Source organism: Pollicipes pollicipes, unplaced genomic scaffold, assembly GCF_011947565.3.
Source record: "Pollicipes pollicipes isolate AB1234 unplaced genomic scaffold, Ppol_2.1 Scaffold_4740;HRSCAF=5597_pilon_pilon_pilon, whole genome shotgun sequence".
In the NCBI taxonomy this organism is placed as follows: Eukaryota; Metazoa; Arthropoda; class Thecostraca; order Pollicipedomorpha; family Pollicipedidae; genus Pollicipes; species Pollicipes pollicipes.
Genome location: NW_023596545.1, coordinates 30,766,243 through 30,784,318, shown reverse-complemented (window position 1 = coordinate 30,784,318; position 18,076 = coordinate 30,766,243). Strand labels below are relative to the sequence as shown.

Below are 18,076 nucleotides of genomic sequence, written 5' to 3'. Positions count from 1 at the left end.
GATAGAGAGGGAGAAGCGCGGCAAAACCAAATAACAGTCCCGGAATACTACATGAACTACACAAGCGTCCAGCTGACAACGATGACAACGAATGCGGCGTCCAGTTGACAACGGTGACAACTAACACGGCGTCCGACTGACAACGGTGGCAACTGATGCGGATCCAGTTGACAACGGTGACAACGAATACGGCGTCCAGCTGACAACGGTGACAACTGATACGGCATCCTGTTGACAACGATGACAACTAATATAGCGTCCAGCTGTCACCACATTTCGGCGTCTAATCCATGTGAATCCACTGTACAGAAGGCGACACCTCCAACACACTAACTCCACACAACATGCACACAATGTACACCATGCATCGTCACCATCGCACCAGCCTACCTCAATGTCCTCGGCGTCACTCTCATCGAAGTCGGCGACAAACTCGCGCTCCAACTCCTCTTCCAGCTCCGGCTCTTCCTCCTCCTCATCCTCGGCATCTTCCTCCTCGTCGCTCTCAACACCCTCCTTCGACAGCACCTTGTCGAACGTCGCTTGCGGGAAGTTGTACACATCGCCGTACTGCGAGAGACGGAGGCTGAGTGAGTGTGACGTCTCGGCCGAGCCGCGCGGCGGCCGGCCGGTGCTGTCCGAGGCCATCCGCCGACCACGGCGCGCCGTCTTTGTCACGCGGCGCCGACGGCCGGCGGCAAGAGCGGCGGCCGGCAAACAGCGCGCTGGCACGGCTGTTGGGAAGGGCCGACAGGCGCCGCAAACAGACTACTTCAACCATCGGTAAAGCGGCGCGTTACGGATTTATCCACGGACTCATCCACGGATTGGATTGGGCCGGACCTGAAGATCGTCAACGGAGAGGGCAAGGATTGGATCGGATGTTAACGTCGTAAAGCCCCGCGGATTCAGACCGATGACGACGTACTCAAAACGTACAATGAAAGTTTACGACACTCTCAGCTGCTGAAGCTATATGGCATAGCCTGCCTCTCATCCTAAAAGGGAGGACGGGCACAGCTGACTCGAAATCTGTATCATGCCACGTTTGAACCGTACAACACGACATTTGTTCCAAAGCAAAGAGCTCGTTACTTCTGTGATACAACCCGTTTTCACAGCATTAAGAGGTGCCATGATAGTCTGTGCAGGTGTACATGGTAGGAATACAGTTCCCTATTCCGTTGGCGGAGGGGAGGGGGCAGCCCCCTCTCAGCTCTGAGAAGAAAGTGGGCCAAATCCAAAGTGACATCCATTTGTTTGCGCATCCTGGCGGTAGGTTTCGTCATTTTTCCGTGCTCAGTCTCCAGCTTGTTTTGCGAAACTACACTATTGGCGCACGCTATGGAAGGCGATGGCTTGCCATTTATAACATGCAGATAGCCTGCTCCACCAAGACAGGCAAAAGGTGCATGCTGCCAAATGCTGAACCAGGTCTGGTTGCGGCTGGACAGTCTTCGGGTTGTCGAATATCTGACCCCGGCATGGCGCCTAGCCGGCTCGCCAATTTGGCTATCAGCTCCTGCCTGAAGGCTTCTGCAGAATCCAAAATCCGTTTTTAACTATTGGATGTGGAACGGGTGGTGTACTCCCCTTTCATCATCGAGTTAATTTACAGTAATCCCCAAATCCGCAAAACAAAGCCGATTCCTCAGGGCCCCGGTAGATTCCTAAGGCCTGCCAGGCCTTAAGAGATTTCCCACGGGCTTGCCAGACATACCAGCACAGCGTTGTTTGGGTAGCATGCAACTACCATGTTTAATTACAAATGACCATCAGAGATCATAACAATCACATATCCCTACAGGAAACAAGTAGTTGTTTTACTCTCCACATTTTGATTGTTTTTCACCGATTTAACGATCTTTCCCGTTACATATGGCATTTCCCACAAGGATGAAGTATTACGTGGAAGTTCTAACCACACGGAAAATTCAACGTGACAAGAAAATACAACTCAATTAAAACCTACGTACACATTTGGCGTTTCACGAATCTGTCATCGTGGCCGAACGGTTAGCGAAGCGGATTTATGCGCATTCCGATTCGTGGTTCGAGTCCACGGGAATGCATGTTTTAACAGCTCCAGCCTCGCACGGCCAACCCTTGCGGCCAGCCACTGGCTCGGCTCGGCAGGTAACCGACCCGCCGAAAACCAACCTTGGCTGACCTGCTGCATTCCGTTCACATTTATGGATGCACTCATGTCTCAATGCATAGTCGTAATGGAGCATTGAAGCACTGGCACGAGAGAAATTCCGTCAGCATGACTTATTTGGTGAGGGTCATTCCCTTCCATTTGTGAACGTGTAGCCGGCACGACAGAAGCGTCTCTGGCACGAGCACACGTCATAAATTCATCCCAGGCTTGATTAACACTGACGCCTCTGGCGTTGCTGACGGAAACTTTATTCATGCGATCTTTCTTTCCATAACAATAGCGCCTGATCTGTGAAAAACAATGTCTATATAATCGCGTTTTAACCAAATTAGCGTTTTTCCTTTTGTCTTTACATTTTATTGAGTCGCTTACAATCGGCCTCACCAGAACTTAACCTTTGGCTACGGCCTGCTTGCACACCTGCTGCGTTCCAACAGTGGCGCACGGCGTTCTTTAAGGGAAGCGGTGTTCGACGACGGTCATACCCGAGAAGAGCCTTTGATTATTATTACATGGTAAAATAACGAATTTAAAGAATTCCCACCCCATCTGTCTCAGCTTGGCTATTTTCAAAGTTGTTGCCAAAAATGCTTAAACTCAAGTAAAAATCGAAGCGGACCATTACAATGCCTGTTCAATAATGCTTGATAGAACCGGTGTGAATCGCAGTGCGGGAATCTGGAATTGTAGATGAAGGATGTTTGTGCCATACCCATACATGAATGCTAAGCCATCGATTTCAATGCATTCGCTTAGCCAAATCGTGAAGCCGAGAAGTGATTTTTAAAATGTATGGGTGTACTGCGCAAAATGAATATAAAAAGGATGCAAAACTGAACGGCTTTTATGCTTTATCTGAAATTGCGTGTTTTGTTACACTAAAACATAGAAGTGCATTCATACAAAAACCCCAACAAAGCCAACAGAGGAATGTGCTACACGGATCGGGTTGGACCAGATCCAAAACCTTTGCAAACGGCAGACTGGAATGGATTAAACCTTAGAATTTACCGGCAGGATTGGACTATATCCTAAAAATTGACAGCGCGAAGGCCTCTACGGTACTGATATTGAAAATCTCCGCGAGATTTTCCACCCCGCTTCTCGCCTCTCTCTTGAACGACTGCGCAGCGTCTGCCGCAGCACCGCTCAATAAAACCACCGTTCGTCGGACACGCATTTCGTTATCTTCAATATACATATACCTCGCCCAGCCTGACTCGTGACTTTCGGTTCAGCGCACACGACTGGCAGAGCCTCCTCAGGGCACGCAGACCTAGCAGCTGAGTGGTGCGGCGCCCGTTAGGAGTGTGAGCGTCAGTCCACTTACGCAGTCAGCACGTCAGCTGCTCTCGGGGCCCACACGGCCCGCACGTCAGCTGCTCTCGGGCCCACACGGCCCGCATGTCAGCTGCTCTCGGGGCCCACACGGCCCGCACGTCAGCTGCTCTCGGGGCCCACACGGCCCGCACGTCAGCTGCTCTCGGGGCCCACACGGCCCGCACGTCAGCTGCTCTCGGGGCCCACACGGCCCGCACGTCAGCTGCTCTCGGGGCCCACAAGGCCCGCATATCAGCTGTTCTGTCAGTTGTTTTCGGGACCAGGCGGCCCGTTTGTCAGCTGGGACATTCCACAACAAATTGGCAGGTCAAAACGTCAATTTTACACCCTCATCTCTCGGATTTTGATAAAAATAGGCCGCGGGGCGGCTCCGAAGATGCCTGCGACATTTTCAGGCCCGTTAGCTGAACGACTCTGGGGCAAAATCCTGGGACAAATCACAGCCTCCGGTATTTTCGTGTTGTGTGATTGAAGGGCAAGTTCGGCGGCGATTTTTTCACTACGATGAAAAAAAAAACGTATAAACCTATAAGTCCAAGTGATGTGAAAACCTTCAGGCTACGCGTGTGTTATGGATAGAATCACAATTGAACAAAGCTATTAATTGTAACATTATGAATATTTGCAATGTATCCAGAACCATTTTTCCATGAGAGAAAAAATTGAACTAAATCATCTTGAAATAAAAGTGGTTCTCGGCTTGCACAGACCTGGAAACAATGTCGCAATCAGGGACTACGCCTCATTCGCGCCCGCCGCCGTCAGCTCTGGCGCAGTATCTCCCACGCGTCTCACCGCATGGGCGGCGGAAAATAAGCGCATTGTGAGAAAACACGAAGCTCAACAGTACGATGGCTCGAATGCATGTGGAAGTAGACGCAGTGCGTCAGTGACTCAGTGTAACTCACTCTAACTCATCAAAACTCTTCAAATCAATCGACCGCTTCTTCCCTTCACATGCCTGGATCTAACTCACGGACAATGAGAGTCTGAACACTCACTGGGGCCACTCTGTGAGCCTTCAGTGCCCCTCTGACGGTCTTCGCCGCAACCAAGCTGATGCTGAGCTCATCATCTGCCCAAAGGACTTCTGGTGCGACGAAACATAACGTCTGCACATTAGCCTCTCCCTTCAAATGGAAAGACTAATGTGCATAGCTCCTCAGCAGAGAGAATGTGATCAGAATCGAGGCGCGGCAGGCTGACACTGGTGGCAGCCCTTTTCGAGGTCCCCAAACCCGTCGCAAGAACTCTTCCCATCAGATATAACAGCATAATGTCACTCACTCCTCACAATTAAGTCCTCCTCCTTAAAGCAAATGTTGAAATAATTGAAGCTGTTCTCGTAGCGCGCAGCTGATGCATCTGAGAAGTAATACAGTTTTCCATATTTGAAACGAAGCTTTTCACTTCCGGTAAAAAGGAATGTAGAAATGAATGGGGCGCAACAGTGTTATGTTTCATCGCGTCTGAAAGCGCACAATAACTTTTATGTGTAATCTGTCCAGATTCTGGTCAATACACCACGACAGGATGCAGCGTGCGTTGCGGTGGATCTAAATAAAAATAATAAACTTCGTCTTGAACGACAAAAACAGCTTTCTGAAAAGTCTAAAATCATCAAAGGCTCGCTCCCGGGCAGACGTTTTTAAGGTCATCGAACAATTTACTCTGGCACTGGGCCCTACGATGATATCTGATAACTGCAACTATGGCTTGTAATAATTTGGTCAAAACACAGCGATTGGAAAAACAAGTTCAGTTTGAGTGTAGCGTTCAGTGCTCACCCACTGGATATATCTAATTTAATTGATCGAATCCAAAATGTCCTATGCTTGTGCATTGATAGTACTAAACAAAAACGATAGCACACCACACGATGGGGTATGATGGTTTTTGAACTTGCATTGAAAAAGTGCCCATTCCCAAGCGCTGAAATTTCTCACACCACAGCATCATGCAGGATGAATTGAATTTGAATTCTCTGAAAAAATTCCCGATGAATAGCTCAGTAGGTCCTTTAAAGTGCAATCTCACAGACCAGGAGATCCAATCATCAGCTTCGCGCTCTGTTGATTACAACACACGAAAAACGCGAAGTGCCGCTGCCACCCATCAGGACGCGGCGCTCGCGGGATAAGCCTCATGTTTGCATATACTTTTCTCTTGACAGTGTTCCAAACTTTCGTCGCCTTTCTAGCGCAAGCCTTTTGACAAACTAGTGCATTGCAAACATTACAGAACACACCTGTTGGAAATGCAAACAAGTGAGAGATCTTACTTTCATGGTAGTGAGCACGGAGCCCAATGAGATTTGTCAAGCAGGAGTGGCTACTTCAAAAATAATTTCTAAGCTTTTCGGAAGGATTTCGAGAAAATTGGCATACCTGATCAAATCGGGTCTGTATGATCTGAATAAGTGAGTACAAAAAACACGGCATTCTCCCAGGCACTGGCACTGACCAACAACAACAGGCCCATGGCTCCATCACTGCGCATTTGTTTGACTCGAGTCGCCACACATGAACAAGAGGCCAAACCGCCTCCACATTACACTCTCGCCTTCCCCTGCTCTAATCACCCAATTCTAGTACACATGAGGGGTGGGCGTTGTCGGCTGCGGTTGTCAGCGGCAGTGCGCCGCGCGCCCAGTCTTCGTGCCCTACACACGATTCGTTAGTGCATGGACCATGTCTTTCCGAGCGGACAACCACATGTTTCATTTTTGCACTCCAAATCGTCAAAGGCCATAATTCCGAAACGGTGCAATGAAGAGATAAAAACATGTCACCAACGACTTCAGCGTTAATGACGACCCCCATCCTCCAATTTAATCAAACTCCAAGGGATGGCGGTGCGAGGCACTTGTCGATTTGTCGTGAATGCCCCTGCTGCTCTCGGAGCCCAGAGGGTCCGCCTGTCAGCTGTTTTCGAGAGCTGAGACTGAGAGAGGTGTCACGGCGGCACTGACCGTCATCGCCTGCCACATAGGTTTGTCTGGCTGTCCGAATCTTTTGTACACATGTCTGGTAACGCCCAGACAAAGCGTCTGGGTGATCCCAACCAGACAATTTGGCACGAGGTCCCGTGCCATGCACAGCTTTTCACCAAGGCACTGAGCTCACCGCTTCAGCGCAGCTAGTCGAACGAATCATTTTTTGCCGGGAGATTCTGCCTCGCTATGTGATATCACACAACGCCAAACCATCCCCGCCTGAATCCCTGGGCACGTCAGTAGTCGACCGTCAAGGGCAGATTGTATCGGCGCACCCCCTGGCACGCTATCCCTCCCGCCTGTCACACAACGGACGCATGACCACAATGGAAGGCATACACTGTCGAACCGACGCAGATCGGACACGAGCTGGGCCGGTGGCCGCGTGGAGTCCCCATCGTGAGGCCAGTCTTTTGTGTGTGCATGCGACTGGTCATCAACTCGCGGTTCTCTTTCGTCACATCCTATCCTCGGCTCCACAATGGAGCATCCCCTGTCTCCAGTTATCGATGACGCATCTTCTAATGCAAGTTATTTGGTGCCCCAGCCTCCGGCGCTTGTTTTCACGCGCCCCGTACTCTGTCCGGAGTTCTCAACGTTTCCCGCTCTCTATTCCTAGTTCCCGCGCGCCCATCCTCTCTCATCGGTTTTTGCATGCTGTCCTATTTTCCCAGTTTTTGTGGGTCCTCTCCTCCGTTGTCCAATTCTGGTGCGCCCCATCCAGCCCCGGCTGCCGTCCGTGGCATCGCCCCGGTCGGCGCGTCTCGACTTCTGGCCGCCGTCATCAGCGACCTCGGCGCTCTCTGACGTGCTCGACCCGGGTAATCACCACCCTGAAGACGGCCGGTGAGCAGCCGGGCTGAGTAAGCACGCCAGCGTCGGCCCTAATTAATGCAGCCCTGCAAAAGGCGGTCGAAAATTGCTTACCGGCCGGTGCTGGTGGCTGCCGCCAGCACCGTGCCAGGTCGCGGTTCGAGGCAGCAAAGAGCAGCCCCGGACGGTGGCGGGGTCCTTGGACTAGTCGTCGTCAGAAGTGGTCGCAGACCGGCCGCAGCTGTTGGCGGCCGCGGGCAGACCGTGCGAGAGAGCATGTCAGAACCAGACCGTCACTTCTAGGGACCGCTTCAGACTCAAAGCGGTCCGCAGCCGTTCGTCCGCGCTCTACCAGCCAAGGAAGCGTGCAGCTGTCCGCCTCCACCAGCCACAGTGACATTTCACCAAGGCATGTCCGACGCAGCGACGCAGACAGAAAACGACGACCCTGGAGACGTTCAAACCCGCCGAACCGGTTGACGTATCGAGGCTTACATTACATTACATTAAGAGGTCACAATGGACGATATCCATTAATTCCAAGGCGGAACACTCTGTGAACGCCCACGTACCCCGTGACAACCCACGCTCCGCTGCCTGCGCGCCTTTTATGAGCGTTTTATAAAACGCCCCGCGTCTGTATGATGACGGCAGACAGCGCTGCGTGCCGTTACCCAGCCATTCATGGGCCTGCCCGCGCACCGCGGCGCCGCCGCGTCTGTCTCGGTCTGCGGCGCGGGCCGAGAACACAACTCCGCCGCGTCTCCGTCTGCGACGCGGACCGAGAACACAATTCCGCCGCGTCTCGGTCCGCGGCGCGGGCCGAGAACGCAACTCCGCCGCGTCTCGGTCCGCGGCGCGGGCCTGATCGAGCGAACGTCTCCCGGAACACTGGCCTAGTCAAACAAACTGCCTGTCCGCGGCTATCGCCGGCAGGTTTGCGGTCCTGCCGCACACCGAGCAGGCCGCACACCGAGCAGGCCGCACACCGCACACCTGCCGCATACCTTGGTCCACCGCAACTCACTGCCACACATTGGTCCAATCAGCTACAGTGACGCGCCAATCACACCACAGCTAGGAGTGCACCTCCAATCATTACGCTGAACGCGGCGTCATTTTCAGCGGGCCGGAGGCCTTGCAGGCCTGCTTGATGGCATGCGCGCCCAAAATAGCGCGCTTACTCCCAATGACCTCCACGATACAGCGCGATCCATACATACACATGACTAGTACAGATCGCCACGGCTACAAGACAGCACCGCGAATCGTCTAGGCAGGTAGCAGGTACGTGCGATTGCTCTCTGGCTGAGCTAGTGTCAAAGCATGTTCGTCTTTTGGAACATAACGTGGTGCAGATGTTGCGGTTAAGTACAACAGAACACCCCAGAGCGGAGTGCATTACTGCATACGCCCGGAAGGATCGGACAGGCTGAGCATGTCACGGCCGGCATTTACAGAGGCGATCTTGCATCGGACGACTGTATGGGACTGGCGCGGCATGGCTTCCAATTGCACCAGAAACGCACGACGCCAATATCAGCGCCACAATCGCCTCAGAGACTATCTTGACGGCATGATCCAATGTCACAACACAAACTAGTTAAGCGCGTCTAGAACATTGCCCCAAGTTTGTGCCAAGATTTGGCAAAGAATCGATATCAGAGCACGAAACGGTGCTTGGTTTCCGTGCCCTAACATCGGGCCTGACTGAAAAGTCCGCTATTCGTTACCAACGCAGGGCCGTGTAGTTAAAGCAGCAGAGGACCGCTTAGTTGCGCGACCAGGGGATAACGACGTACCGCAGCCGCAGAGCTTCCAACTCCTTTTACTTCCCAGCTCGTCAAGCACAGCGATTTCTCTGCATTCGAATGCGCAACACACCCGAGCGACACATGCTCCAGTACAGCACTGTCTCATTTCATGCATCTGACCGTCCAACAAGTCGGCTTCTTAACCAGCCACCGAGCAGCGGCCTATTGGGTGGCGGGGCACCGCTCGTGAACACTGGACCGACGCCGGGCTGGCGGCCGGTCGCCGCGGAGCACGACTGAGGCGAGGCCTCCCGGGGCCTCGTCAGAGGGCCTCCGGCGGCCTCCACTGGGGAGCCGTCAGTGGCACTGGCGCTCCGTTACACGTGGCGCGCCAGGCAACGACTTCGTAGCTGATGTAAAGAATGTGTTGGAAAATGTCGTTGCACTAGTTACGTTAGAAAACACACCAGTGTGATGGTTTACAGGATCGGGTCCGACTTACCATGGCGCTAGGCCTGTATCGTTGATCCCTAACTGCATTAAAGGACAGAAACTCATATGCATCTCACATCGTTCTCGCTATTTCCAAACTAGTTTGCAAGAACACAATCCCGCACTCAGAGGTTCGACGCACTCATTGTTGTCGGACAGTGACGCATGCATTCAGAGTTTCAACTACAGCCACGCATGGCAACGTGCTTTAAGCGAACCCTACCTCGGCAGACGTATGCAAATGGCAACCCAGGAGTGAATACACATCCCACACTTTCGCGAACGTATTTAACTCCGTCTCTGGGGCCATACATGATTCACATCGGCGTGGCGGGAGGGTCTCTTTTAGCAACGACACACCCACACGCACGCACACGCACACGCGTCCACTACACACACGCACGCACGCACGCACGCACGCACGCACGCACGCACGCACGCACGCACGCACGCACGCACGCACGCACGCACGCACACACACACACACACACACACACACACACACACACACACACACACACACACACACACACACACACACACACACACACACACACACACACACACACACACACACACACACGCGCGCGCGCGCGCACACCTGCACCCACACTCGCACCCACACACACACATGAACTGATGGCAGTGGCGGCGCATTGGCGGTAACGGACCTGCCTGCCCACTAAAAGCTCACTTAGTGTTCAAGGGAAGCGCATTTAATGTCCGCATTGTTTACTTACATTTCCGCGAATGGGCTGCGAATTCGATTATAATACATACAAAAAAACGCATTCAAGCACCAAATCCTTACCTAAGACCCAAATGTTTGCAGGAAGCAACGATTAAAACAAGAGGTATTAACCGGTTAAATGTCATTTGTTTCTTTGCAATTTCAGCTTGCACCTACCTTAACTGAGATTGCTGACGATATGAGGATAAAAAGAACTCATGCTGCATACAAGTACGTTTACCCATTGTTAGGCGTCATAGTTGCCTCGCTAAAAATTACAGCAATGTCTCTCTTAAGTAGTGTTTAGGTTCGCTACATGTTCGTACCAATCTGTAGCACTGACTATTAACCAGAAAATAGATCTGCGGTATGTAAGGATGAGTTGCGTACACTTTTAGATATTGCTTGGTCTCAAACTAATATTTTTTTATATATTTAAAGCTCTTTTCTCGATTAGTCTCAATTTGAAATATAGGAGGCCAGTCACCATCCACGGATTTCTCCAGCTTAGAAAGTGCTCTAAAAACATGTTTTAAAATACCCAGTACAGCGTTTACAACGCTCAGAGCTAAAATGAGCTCCATCTTCAGCGCATAATGCATAATTGCAGAGCAAAACTGAACGACGCCGCGGTTTGTAATTATATGCCAGATCCTGGACTGAGCATAACGAGTTCCGTTCATTTCGTGCGAGGCCATTCGCCGCCCTAAGTGGGGTCCAGAAGAGCGCCGGCCGCAGATCGGGCCGCACGGGCCACGCACGCTGACCGTGCTCGGGCCCGGCTAGCCGGCCAGTCGGCCGGAGCCGGCGGCTTCGGCGCCGTCAGGCCACCGATTAGGTGCGGTAACTCACAGCCCCCGCCGCTGGCGACCGAGAGCACACGGCGAGAGGCCGGGGCGGCGGGGAGCCAGGCGGGACACGGCGCGTTCCCGAGCGCCGGGGAGCCAGAGAGGACACGGCGCGTTCCCGAGCGCCGGGGAGCCAGAGGACACGGCGAGAGGCCAGGGCGCCGGGGAGCTAGACAGGACACGGCGCGTTCCCGAGCGCCGGGGAGTTAGACAGGACACGACGAGAGGCCGGGGTGGCGGGGAGCCAGGCAGGACACGGCGCGTTCCCGAGCGCCGGGGAGCCAGAGAGGACACGGCGCGTTCCCGAGCGCCGGGGAGCCAGAGGACACGGCGAGAGGCCAGGGCGCCGGGGAGCTAGACAGGACACGGCGCGTTCCCGAGCGCCGGGGAGCTAGACAGGACACGGCGCGTTCCCGAGCGCCGGGGAGCTAGACAGGACATGGCGCGTTCCGGAGCGCCGGGGAGCTAGACAGGACACGGCGCTTTCCCGGGCGCCGGGGAGCTCGACAGGAAACGGCGCGTGGCCAGGACAGCGCGACACCGGCCGACCGCTGGTAGCGCCTCTTCATCTCCCTCAACCAGAACCGTACAGACAGCGTCTATAAACCCAAACATCTTTTCGTGAAGGCTTAACATTCATTCGGATGTTCTGCGTGGAAACAAGTGTTTTTTCCGGCTAGGTCCATCCGTTTGTTAAGACGTTCCTCCACTCCTGGGCGGACTTGAGACCAGATCATCTCGTGTGGGTGCCGGTCGGACAAAAGGAGCAATCGAATCTATTTCAGTACATATGACGGGACAAATGCACCATATTACTGGCCGTCGCTGACAGTTCGTCCCCTTCGATTGGGTCGATGGTGCTGGCGTCAACGGCGGCTGAAGCATGCCCATCCCAGACCAGCCCTCGGACGGTACGGCTCTGGTTTTATCAGGCAGTTCTCTGTGTTGTCCCAGCAACGTCACCGCAAAGCCTAGCCCGCATAAACATCAACGACATCCTATGAAATATAACCCCACGAAATAGCTCCGTAAATTTGTAGAAAGTAGGGATTTCATAATTCCTCATTCATGACAATGCGGGGTGAGTGGAAGTCAAGCATGCGCAAGTCTTTTTGGTAAAGCTGACTGTGTTCATCTATTATCTCACATAATCAACAATAACCTAACGCGCCTCAGTCACACGGTGCACACGCAACGCGGAATGCGTGGTGATCAGCATCCACTGTCCACCGCACTTAGATATAGTCTTTATGCACTGTCCTAAGTCGTCTTTTCTAGCTAAATGTAGCCAAGACTGAAGCTGCATTTACGCTACATTGATGGCAGTGTCGGCATCTAGACTAATTCGTTGAGCTTGCTGCTATATTTATTGGCAAAACTCAATTAACAACATCCTGGTATCTCTTTCACACCGCGACACACGGCACAGAACGTGCCGATTCTATTCGTCCAAACGACACCATTTTTGTGGAACAGCCAGATGGAAGCTTTGCCACAGAACTCTACTGTAAACCCAAGGCTGCTCCCGTCATATTACATAACCAGTTCGGCACACCCCATGTGTACTAAGCGGTTCTTATTTCACGGAAACCGAGAGCACTGCGAATATATTCTAATCCACAATCGTGTGAGCGTAGTCTCACTAAAATGCCCTATTTTCCCGTAAGAATGGATACCCGGAGCACCGCCGAGGCCTGCCGCTTGCGCCATACGTTCCCGAGTGAACACTTCAACAGGTTCGCGAAAAAGTTGCGGAAAGGCAGAGCAAACACATTATGTTTATATGAAACTCCCTTTTACAGATGACGGGATGCGCAAACAGGTTAAGGCCGCCGTGCGATCGGGTAGTTTACGCGGCCTTCGGGTAGCGCAGATCAGCGGTCCTGGTTCAAAGTATATGCTAGCGCGATCAGCACCAGGCTCCAACGTGTCCGGATTGCAGTACGACTTACCGCTATGTGTTAATGGATGAAAACGAAAACGCACGCGGAAGAACGCAGCATGTAATATCGTTTATTACATCTGCCCGATGATGATCCATGTAGGAGAAACAAGGCGTAGCATTCGTGCCCGGTTTAATGTGCAGCTTGCGTGCGCTCTACGCGTTCGCGCAGAGCGCGCACACTACTAGGACGCGTGCTAGACCGACCGCGGCAATGGAGTACAGCACCGCAAATATCGGCTCTAAAATATAAATTTCCCAACACCCTAAAACACCCTATCCCAAGATTACAGTATCGTTACACAATCGTTATCTTCGTCCGAGGCTGAGTACACAAATGCCATCATGGGACCCGGTTGGACAAGCATTGTTTAGGTCAGAGACATCTAGAAATAGCCTCACATTCGTTGTGATGGACACTGATGTCCGCTTGCCACTCCCTCTCTATCCTGACACTCTGATAGGGTCATCGAAGCCTTCCGGCTTAACGACTGTGTTTCGGGCAGCAGCGCCGTGTACTGGGTGTTACGACGTGAGAGCCGGAACTCCCGGGATGTGAGCGATGTTCGGGCTACGCTCGTGATGCCTGGTGCTTGCGGTAAGGAATTTTTTAATATCATGATCGGTATGGTCATCGTGGTTTTACGGCTTATCCGCCTGTTTTCCGTGCAGCTTTAAAATTAGAACCGTGCATCTCGTGTTAGAGTATGGGAGTTCTGACGATCTTTTTCACATCTCTTCAGTGACAGTGTATGCACACATTCGGAGCATTTCCTGAATCAGTGTATCTTGGTTTTCATGTGTGATTTTTACTTGACCTTGCCTAATCTTTCTCACTCGTGTTCGTAAGCACTGCTCTGCTGAACCGCTGCTCGACACGTCGAACACTGTCCACATGACCAATGGTTGTTCTACAACGTCCTTTAACCAGTACCCTCCGGGAATACCGGAGGTCGATAGCTCAGCATGAGAACCATGAACTTACAATGCGGAAATGTATCGTATGAACCCAGCCAACCTCGTTCTTAGACACAAAGTCGCATTTTCCTCACACCAAAAATATATCGTACGAAACGAGCCCAATATTTGGCTCACACACAACGCTGCCATTCCAGATCTGGCCGGCCACCGTCCCTAACATTATGTAGGTAAGTACCTACGTTGGCAGCTAATTAGGCCTGCTACGAAACAAAACGACTATGTGCTGAATGCGAATGTCTGCTCTAACACACAGAAGGGTGTGTTTACAGATATGAAGAGCAATAACTGAAATTAATAGGCTAGCGGACAGATAATAATGCATGAGTCCAAGGCGAATGAGTCGGTAATGGCGTGCTGTGCGCCTGCGGGGAGTCCAGAAGGGCTGTGAGGTATTTTATCCATATCAGTGAGTTAAGCTGTTGAAGATTTTCATGTTAACTTCAAGGTGCGGCCAGGTTACGCATAAAAGCAGGACGCCGACCTGAAGATACACTATTTAAGGCCTACTCTTTAGCTCTCTGATACAGGCAGGATTGAGGTTCCAACCATAGAACACGAGGTAATATCACGAGGCAGAAACATGCATATGCAGTTAGCTCGCAATGCTTTGCATTTTAACGTAACCCCAGGAAGTGCACTCAGCACACACAAATGTTGGTCATTATCGCCAGCCCAGGCATACTAGTTTTCTTCAACCGTTTATTGTTTTTGCTGTGCTGCCACGACGGTCCTACCAGTCAGTGCCAGGCATAACGTATTTATGTGAATAGTGGAAGACAAATATGCCAATAAGAGTGTACACCAGGTTAACCTGTTAAAGGCGTGATGATGATTTTGACATCACTGTTGGTAAGCTATGTATAATATACTGCACTATATTACATTACTGCATTTTCATACTTACAACCAAATACCTCGTTGATAAAACTGACCCTTTTGGCGTGCAATGCAAACGAAAATTACGGCTGTACTTCAGAACCCAAAGAGCAATAATGATCATAGTGTAAGAACACCATGTAACAAATAACAATACGCAAAAACACAATGTAAGTAATGTGAAGAAAGCCCGCAGAAATTCACCATTCTGCCCGCAATAAGGACGACAAGGCCCGCGGGTCTTTCGTACCCACGCTTTGTAGGACTGCCGCTCACTGGTGACAGCTCCAGAACGCGCGAAACAAAAATCAGAGCCAACGGACACCAGTCCCATGAAATGCAGCGTTCACAAGCATCGACCTAGTGAGCGTGCGAGACCGCCATACAATGCCGGGCCGGGGATCATTGGCAGGCGGCGGGCACGGCCGCGCCGAAGCCGCGGCCGATCCGATGACGCACGGCGGCGTCAGCGGCCACTTCGGGGCAGCGCTTCGCGGCCGCTGATGAACATTTGTCGGGCGCGCCGTTATGAGCGGGCCGCGTGCGGCCAGGCGCCCCCAATCAATCGCGGCGGGAGGTGGGCGCCGGCCGCGGCCGGGCCCACGCGCCGCCGGCCGCTCCTCGGTCACCTGAGCCGGGCGCGCCGCGCCGCGGCCGCCCCACTTGCCAGCGATTAATCAGCGGGAAAAATGAGGTGGCGGCCGCGCCGGCGGCGCCCGCCGCCACGAGTGTCGTGTCGCACCTTATGGGGGGCGCATTAATTCGGCCGGCGCGCTGGTGGCCGCGATATCGCACGCCGATTTTCACGATCAGTTGACTCACGGATTCAGCGGAGACATGCGACCAACGACGGACAGCGACACACGAAAGCCACCGCGCGAAACGAAAACAAGCAGACGTTACCACTGAGGGCGCGTAGCTCCGTGCAATGATGCTGGATTCGTTACGGATGGGTGGCAGGTTCGATTCCCGGGGCAGTAACCAATTTGGAGGGCAAATGAACATCACGACAAACGGAGCTAAGGCGACGAGAGAGCGCGCACCACGGACGTGAAATGGCCGTGAAGGGCGCGCAGTCGCAACCGCGCAGTGCACTCCGACCGGGACCCGGCTAAGCCCGTGACATCACGCCGCTACCGGCCCCCAGTGGGCTCTACAGTCGCCGATGGGCCCATAGTGGGATCTACAGTCGCTGATGGGTCCTACCGGCGACCGCCGTGCCGAACACTCGAGAGCCCCCGGGCCCCCAGTGCGTCCCGAATCTCTCCCCCTCACACCTCCGACTGCAGCAGGGCGGTGCTGATCCGACCGGGCGGGACAGCACAGGCCACGGTGACAGCAGCCGCTTCCCGCAGAACTTGCTCCCGCACAGCGCTTTTAATACGTAAACGTGTCGAGAGTTCCGAGTAATCGTGCATGAGGCGACGACAAACCTCGCTCATTCCTATTCAATGTTCCGCATGCATTTCGCTGGGGACAGCTTCCTCGCGTTTGAGAAGCATTCTCGGACCCCTCCCCTTTTCCCCTGAATCGGATCACGCGACCTCTGGGCATCGGCCCACGTACCGTGCCCTTCTTCAGCCTCTCCAGCAGCTCCTTCTCGATGGCCTTGTCGATGTTGGCCGCCACCAGAGCCTTGTCCTCGCGGCGCACCTCTCTTCGCTCCACCTTGCGCGGCAGAGGCACCAGCTTCTTCCTGAAACAAGACGGTGCGCAGGCGTCACAGGCCTGTTTGCTGGCCCAGCCCGGGCCACCGCTGCGGCCCGGAACACCACCGCCTCCCGTCTCCAGTCTCCAGTCTCAGCACGTGTCTACGCGGCCAGGTGAAAGCCTCACGTGGGGCTGCATTTCATCACCTGGACGGCATTACCCATGTGACGCATCAACCGCGAAATGGCTCTGCCTCTAACGCTGACGCTACCCCCAGCAGCGCCTCCGTGCATCAGTTGCACCTAACCCAGCCTTAAGTGTGGAGCTAAGCGTCGCTGCTTGGAGGCGCACGTAGGGCGCGCTGGCCGCGGCCTGGTGCCGTCGCCGGCGGCGGCCCATTACGCTACTGGCGTCGAGCAGCACAAGAAACGCCGTTCTTCCCCGCGCGTGGCGACCTTCATTACGATGCGGCCGCCGGCAGGCGGCGGCTGCGAGGAAATCTCCGCAGCCCCCGGAGAAAAACAATGGCCGCCAATCCCATTGGGAGCGCATTTCCGCGGATTTAAACACGGTCGCCGGCCACGGCGGCGCCGCGCAACGGCCCTGCGGACGAGCAGCCACCTGGATGGGTATACTGCCCCGGCGGACAGGCTCTAGTTCGGTCGCACAGTCGCACGCGTAGCCGAAGCGACGAGGAGTGACGGGGAGTGCTGCGTCTAATTTGTACAGGGCAGCATATCGTCGACGTGAGCAGGGATGTGGCTTCCGATTCGGTCGAGGGAGAGGGAGGGGGGCATCCGGGCTCCAAACTTGTGCTCCAGCCCCCAAATTTGAGAAGAAATTGGGCCAAATCCGGGGAGAAACCCGTTTGATGGCACATCTTTGGGGTACACCACGTCATTTTTCAGAGCTCAGCCCCAAGCCCATTTCGTGAAATTACGGCCCTGTCACATATGGTCAACCACGTAACTTTTTTGAGCCATGCATATACCCTGAAGCAATATTCTTGACAGCCGTTGATTTGAAAACACGCCCCATCGGCATGGTTTCTTGGAAAAATAAGGCTAGAATCGATATCAATTCCCGCAACAAATTAAGCTTTGTTTGATGACTCACGTGGCGTGCTGCAACAACAATACGCAACGCGCGTTCATTTTTTTCGCCGCAGAATATTTAACGCGTTCTCGTGCCAGTCGTCTCTGCCACACACACCAAAAAGATTCTGCGCTAGCCACAAGGCAGCTTTGCCATGCGGTTGATAGGAAACGGCTAAAACGTGTAAAATAAGAGTCAGGTCGTAGTCACGTTAATTACACGTCGCTGGAAGTAAGCAAACGCACCGCAGCGCTGGGGCCTCGGCAGGCGGCTGGAGCGGCGCCAAGGCGTCACGACACAACACACGACACGACACGACACGACACGACACACGACACGACTTAATCTAGCCACGTCAGCCCGCCGGCCAAACAGCGAATGATGGGACCGCGGGGGGG

At 53.4% G+C, this 18,076-nt stretch overlaps 1 protein-coding gene across 2 annotated transcripts in view; it reads right to left on the bottom strand.

Annotated features, from left to right (window-relative positions):
• Window positions 1-18,076, bottom strand: part of Rbm13 (RNA-binding motif protein 13) — an 82,382-nt gene that overhangs the window by 13,537 nt on the left and 50,769 nt on the right. For both annotated transcript variants that reach the window (XM_037221506.1, XM_037221507.1), the window contains exons 7-8: window positions 16,500-16,629; window positions 391-570 (exon numbers count right to left, since the gene is read on the bottom strand). In XM_037221506.1, coding sequence (XP_037077401.1) covers window positions 391-570; window positions 16,500-16,629 — 310 coding nt within the window. The remainder of the gene's footprint in view (window positions 1-390; window positions 571-16,499; window positions 16,630-18,076) is intronic.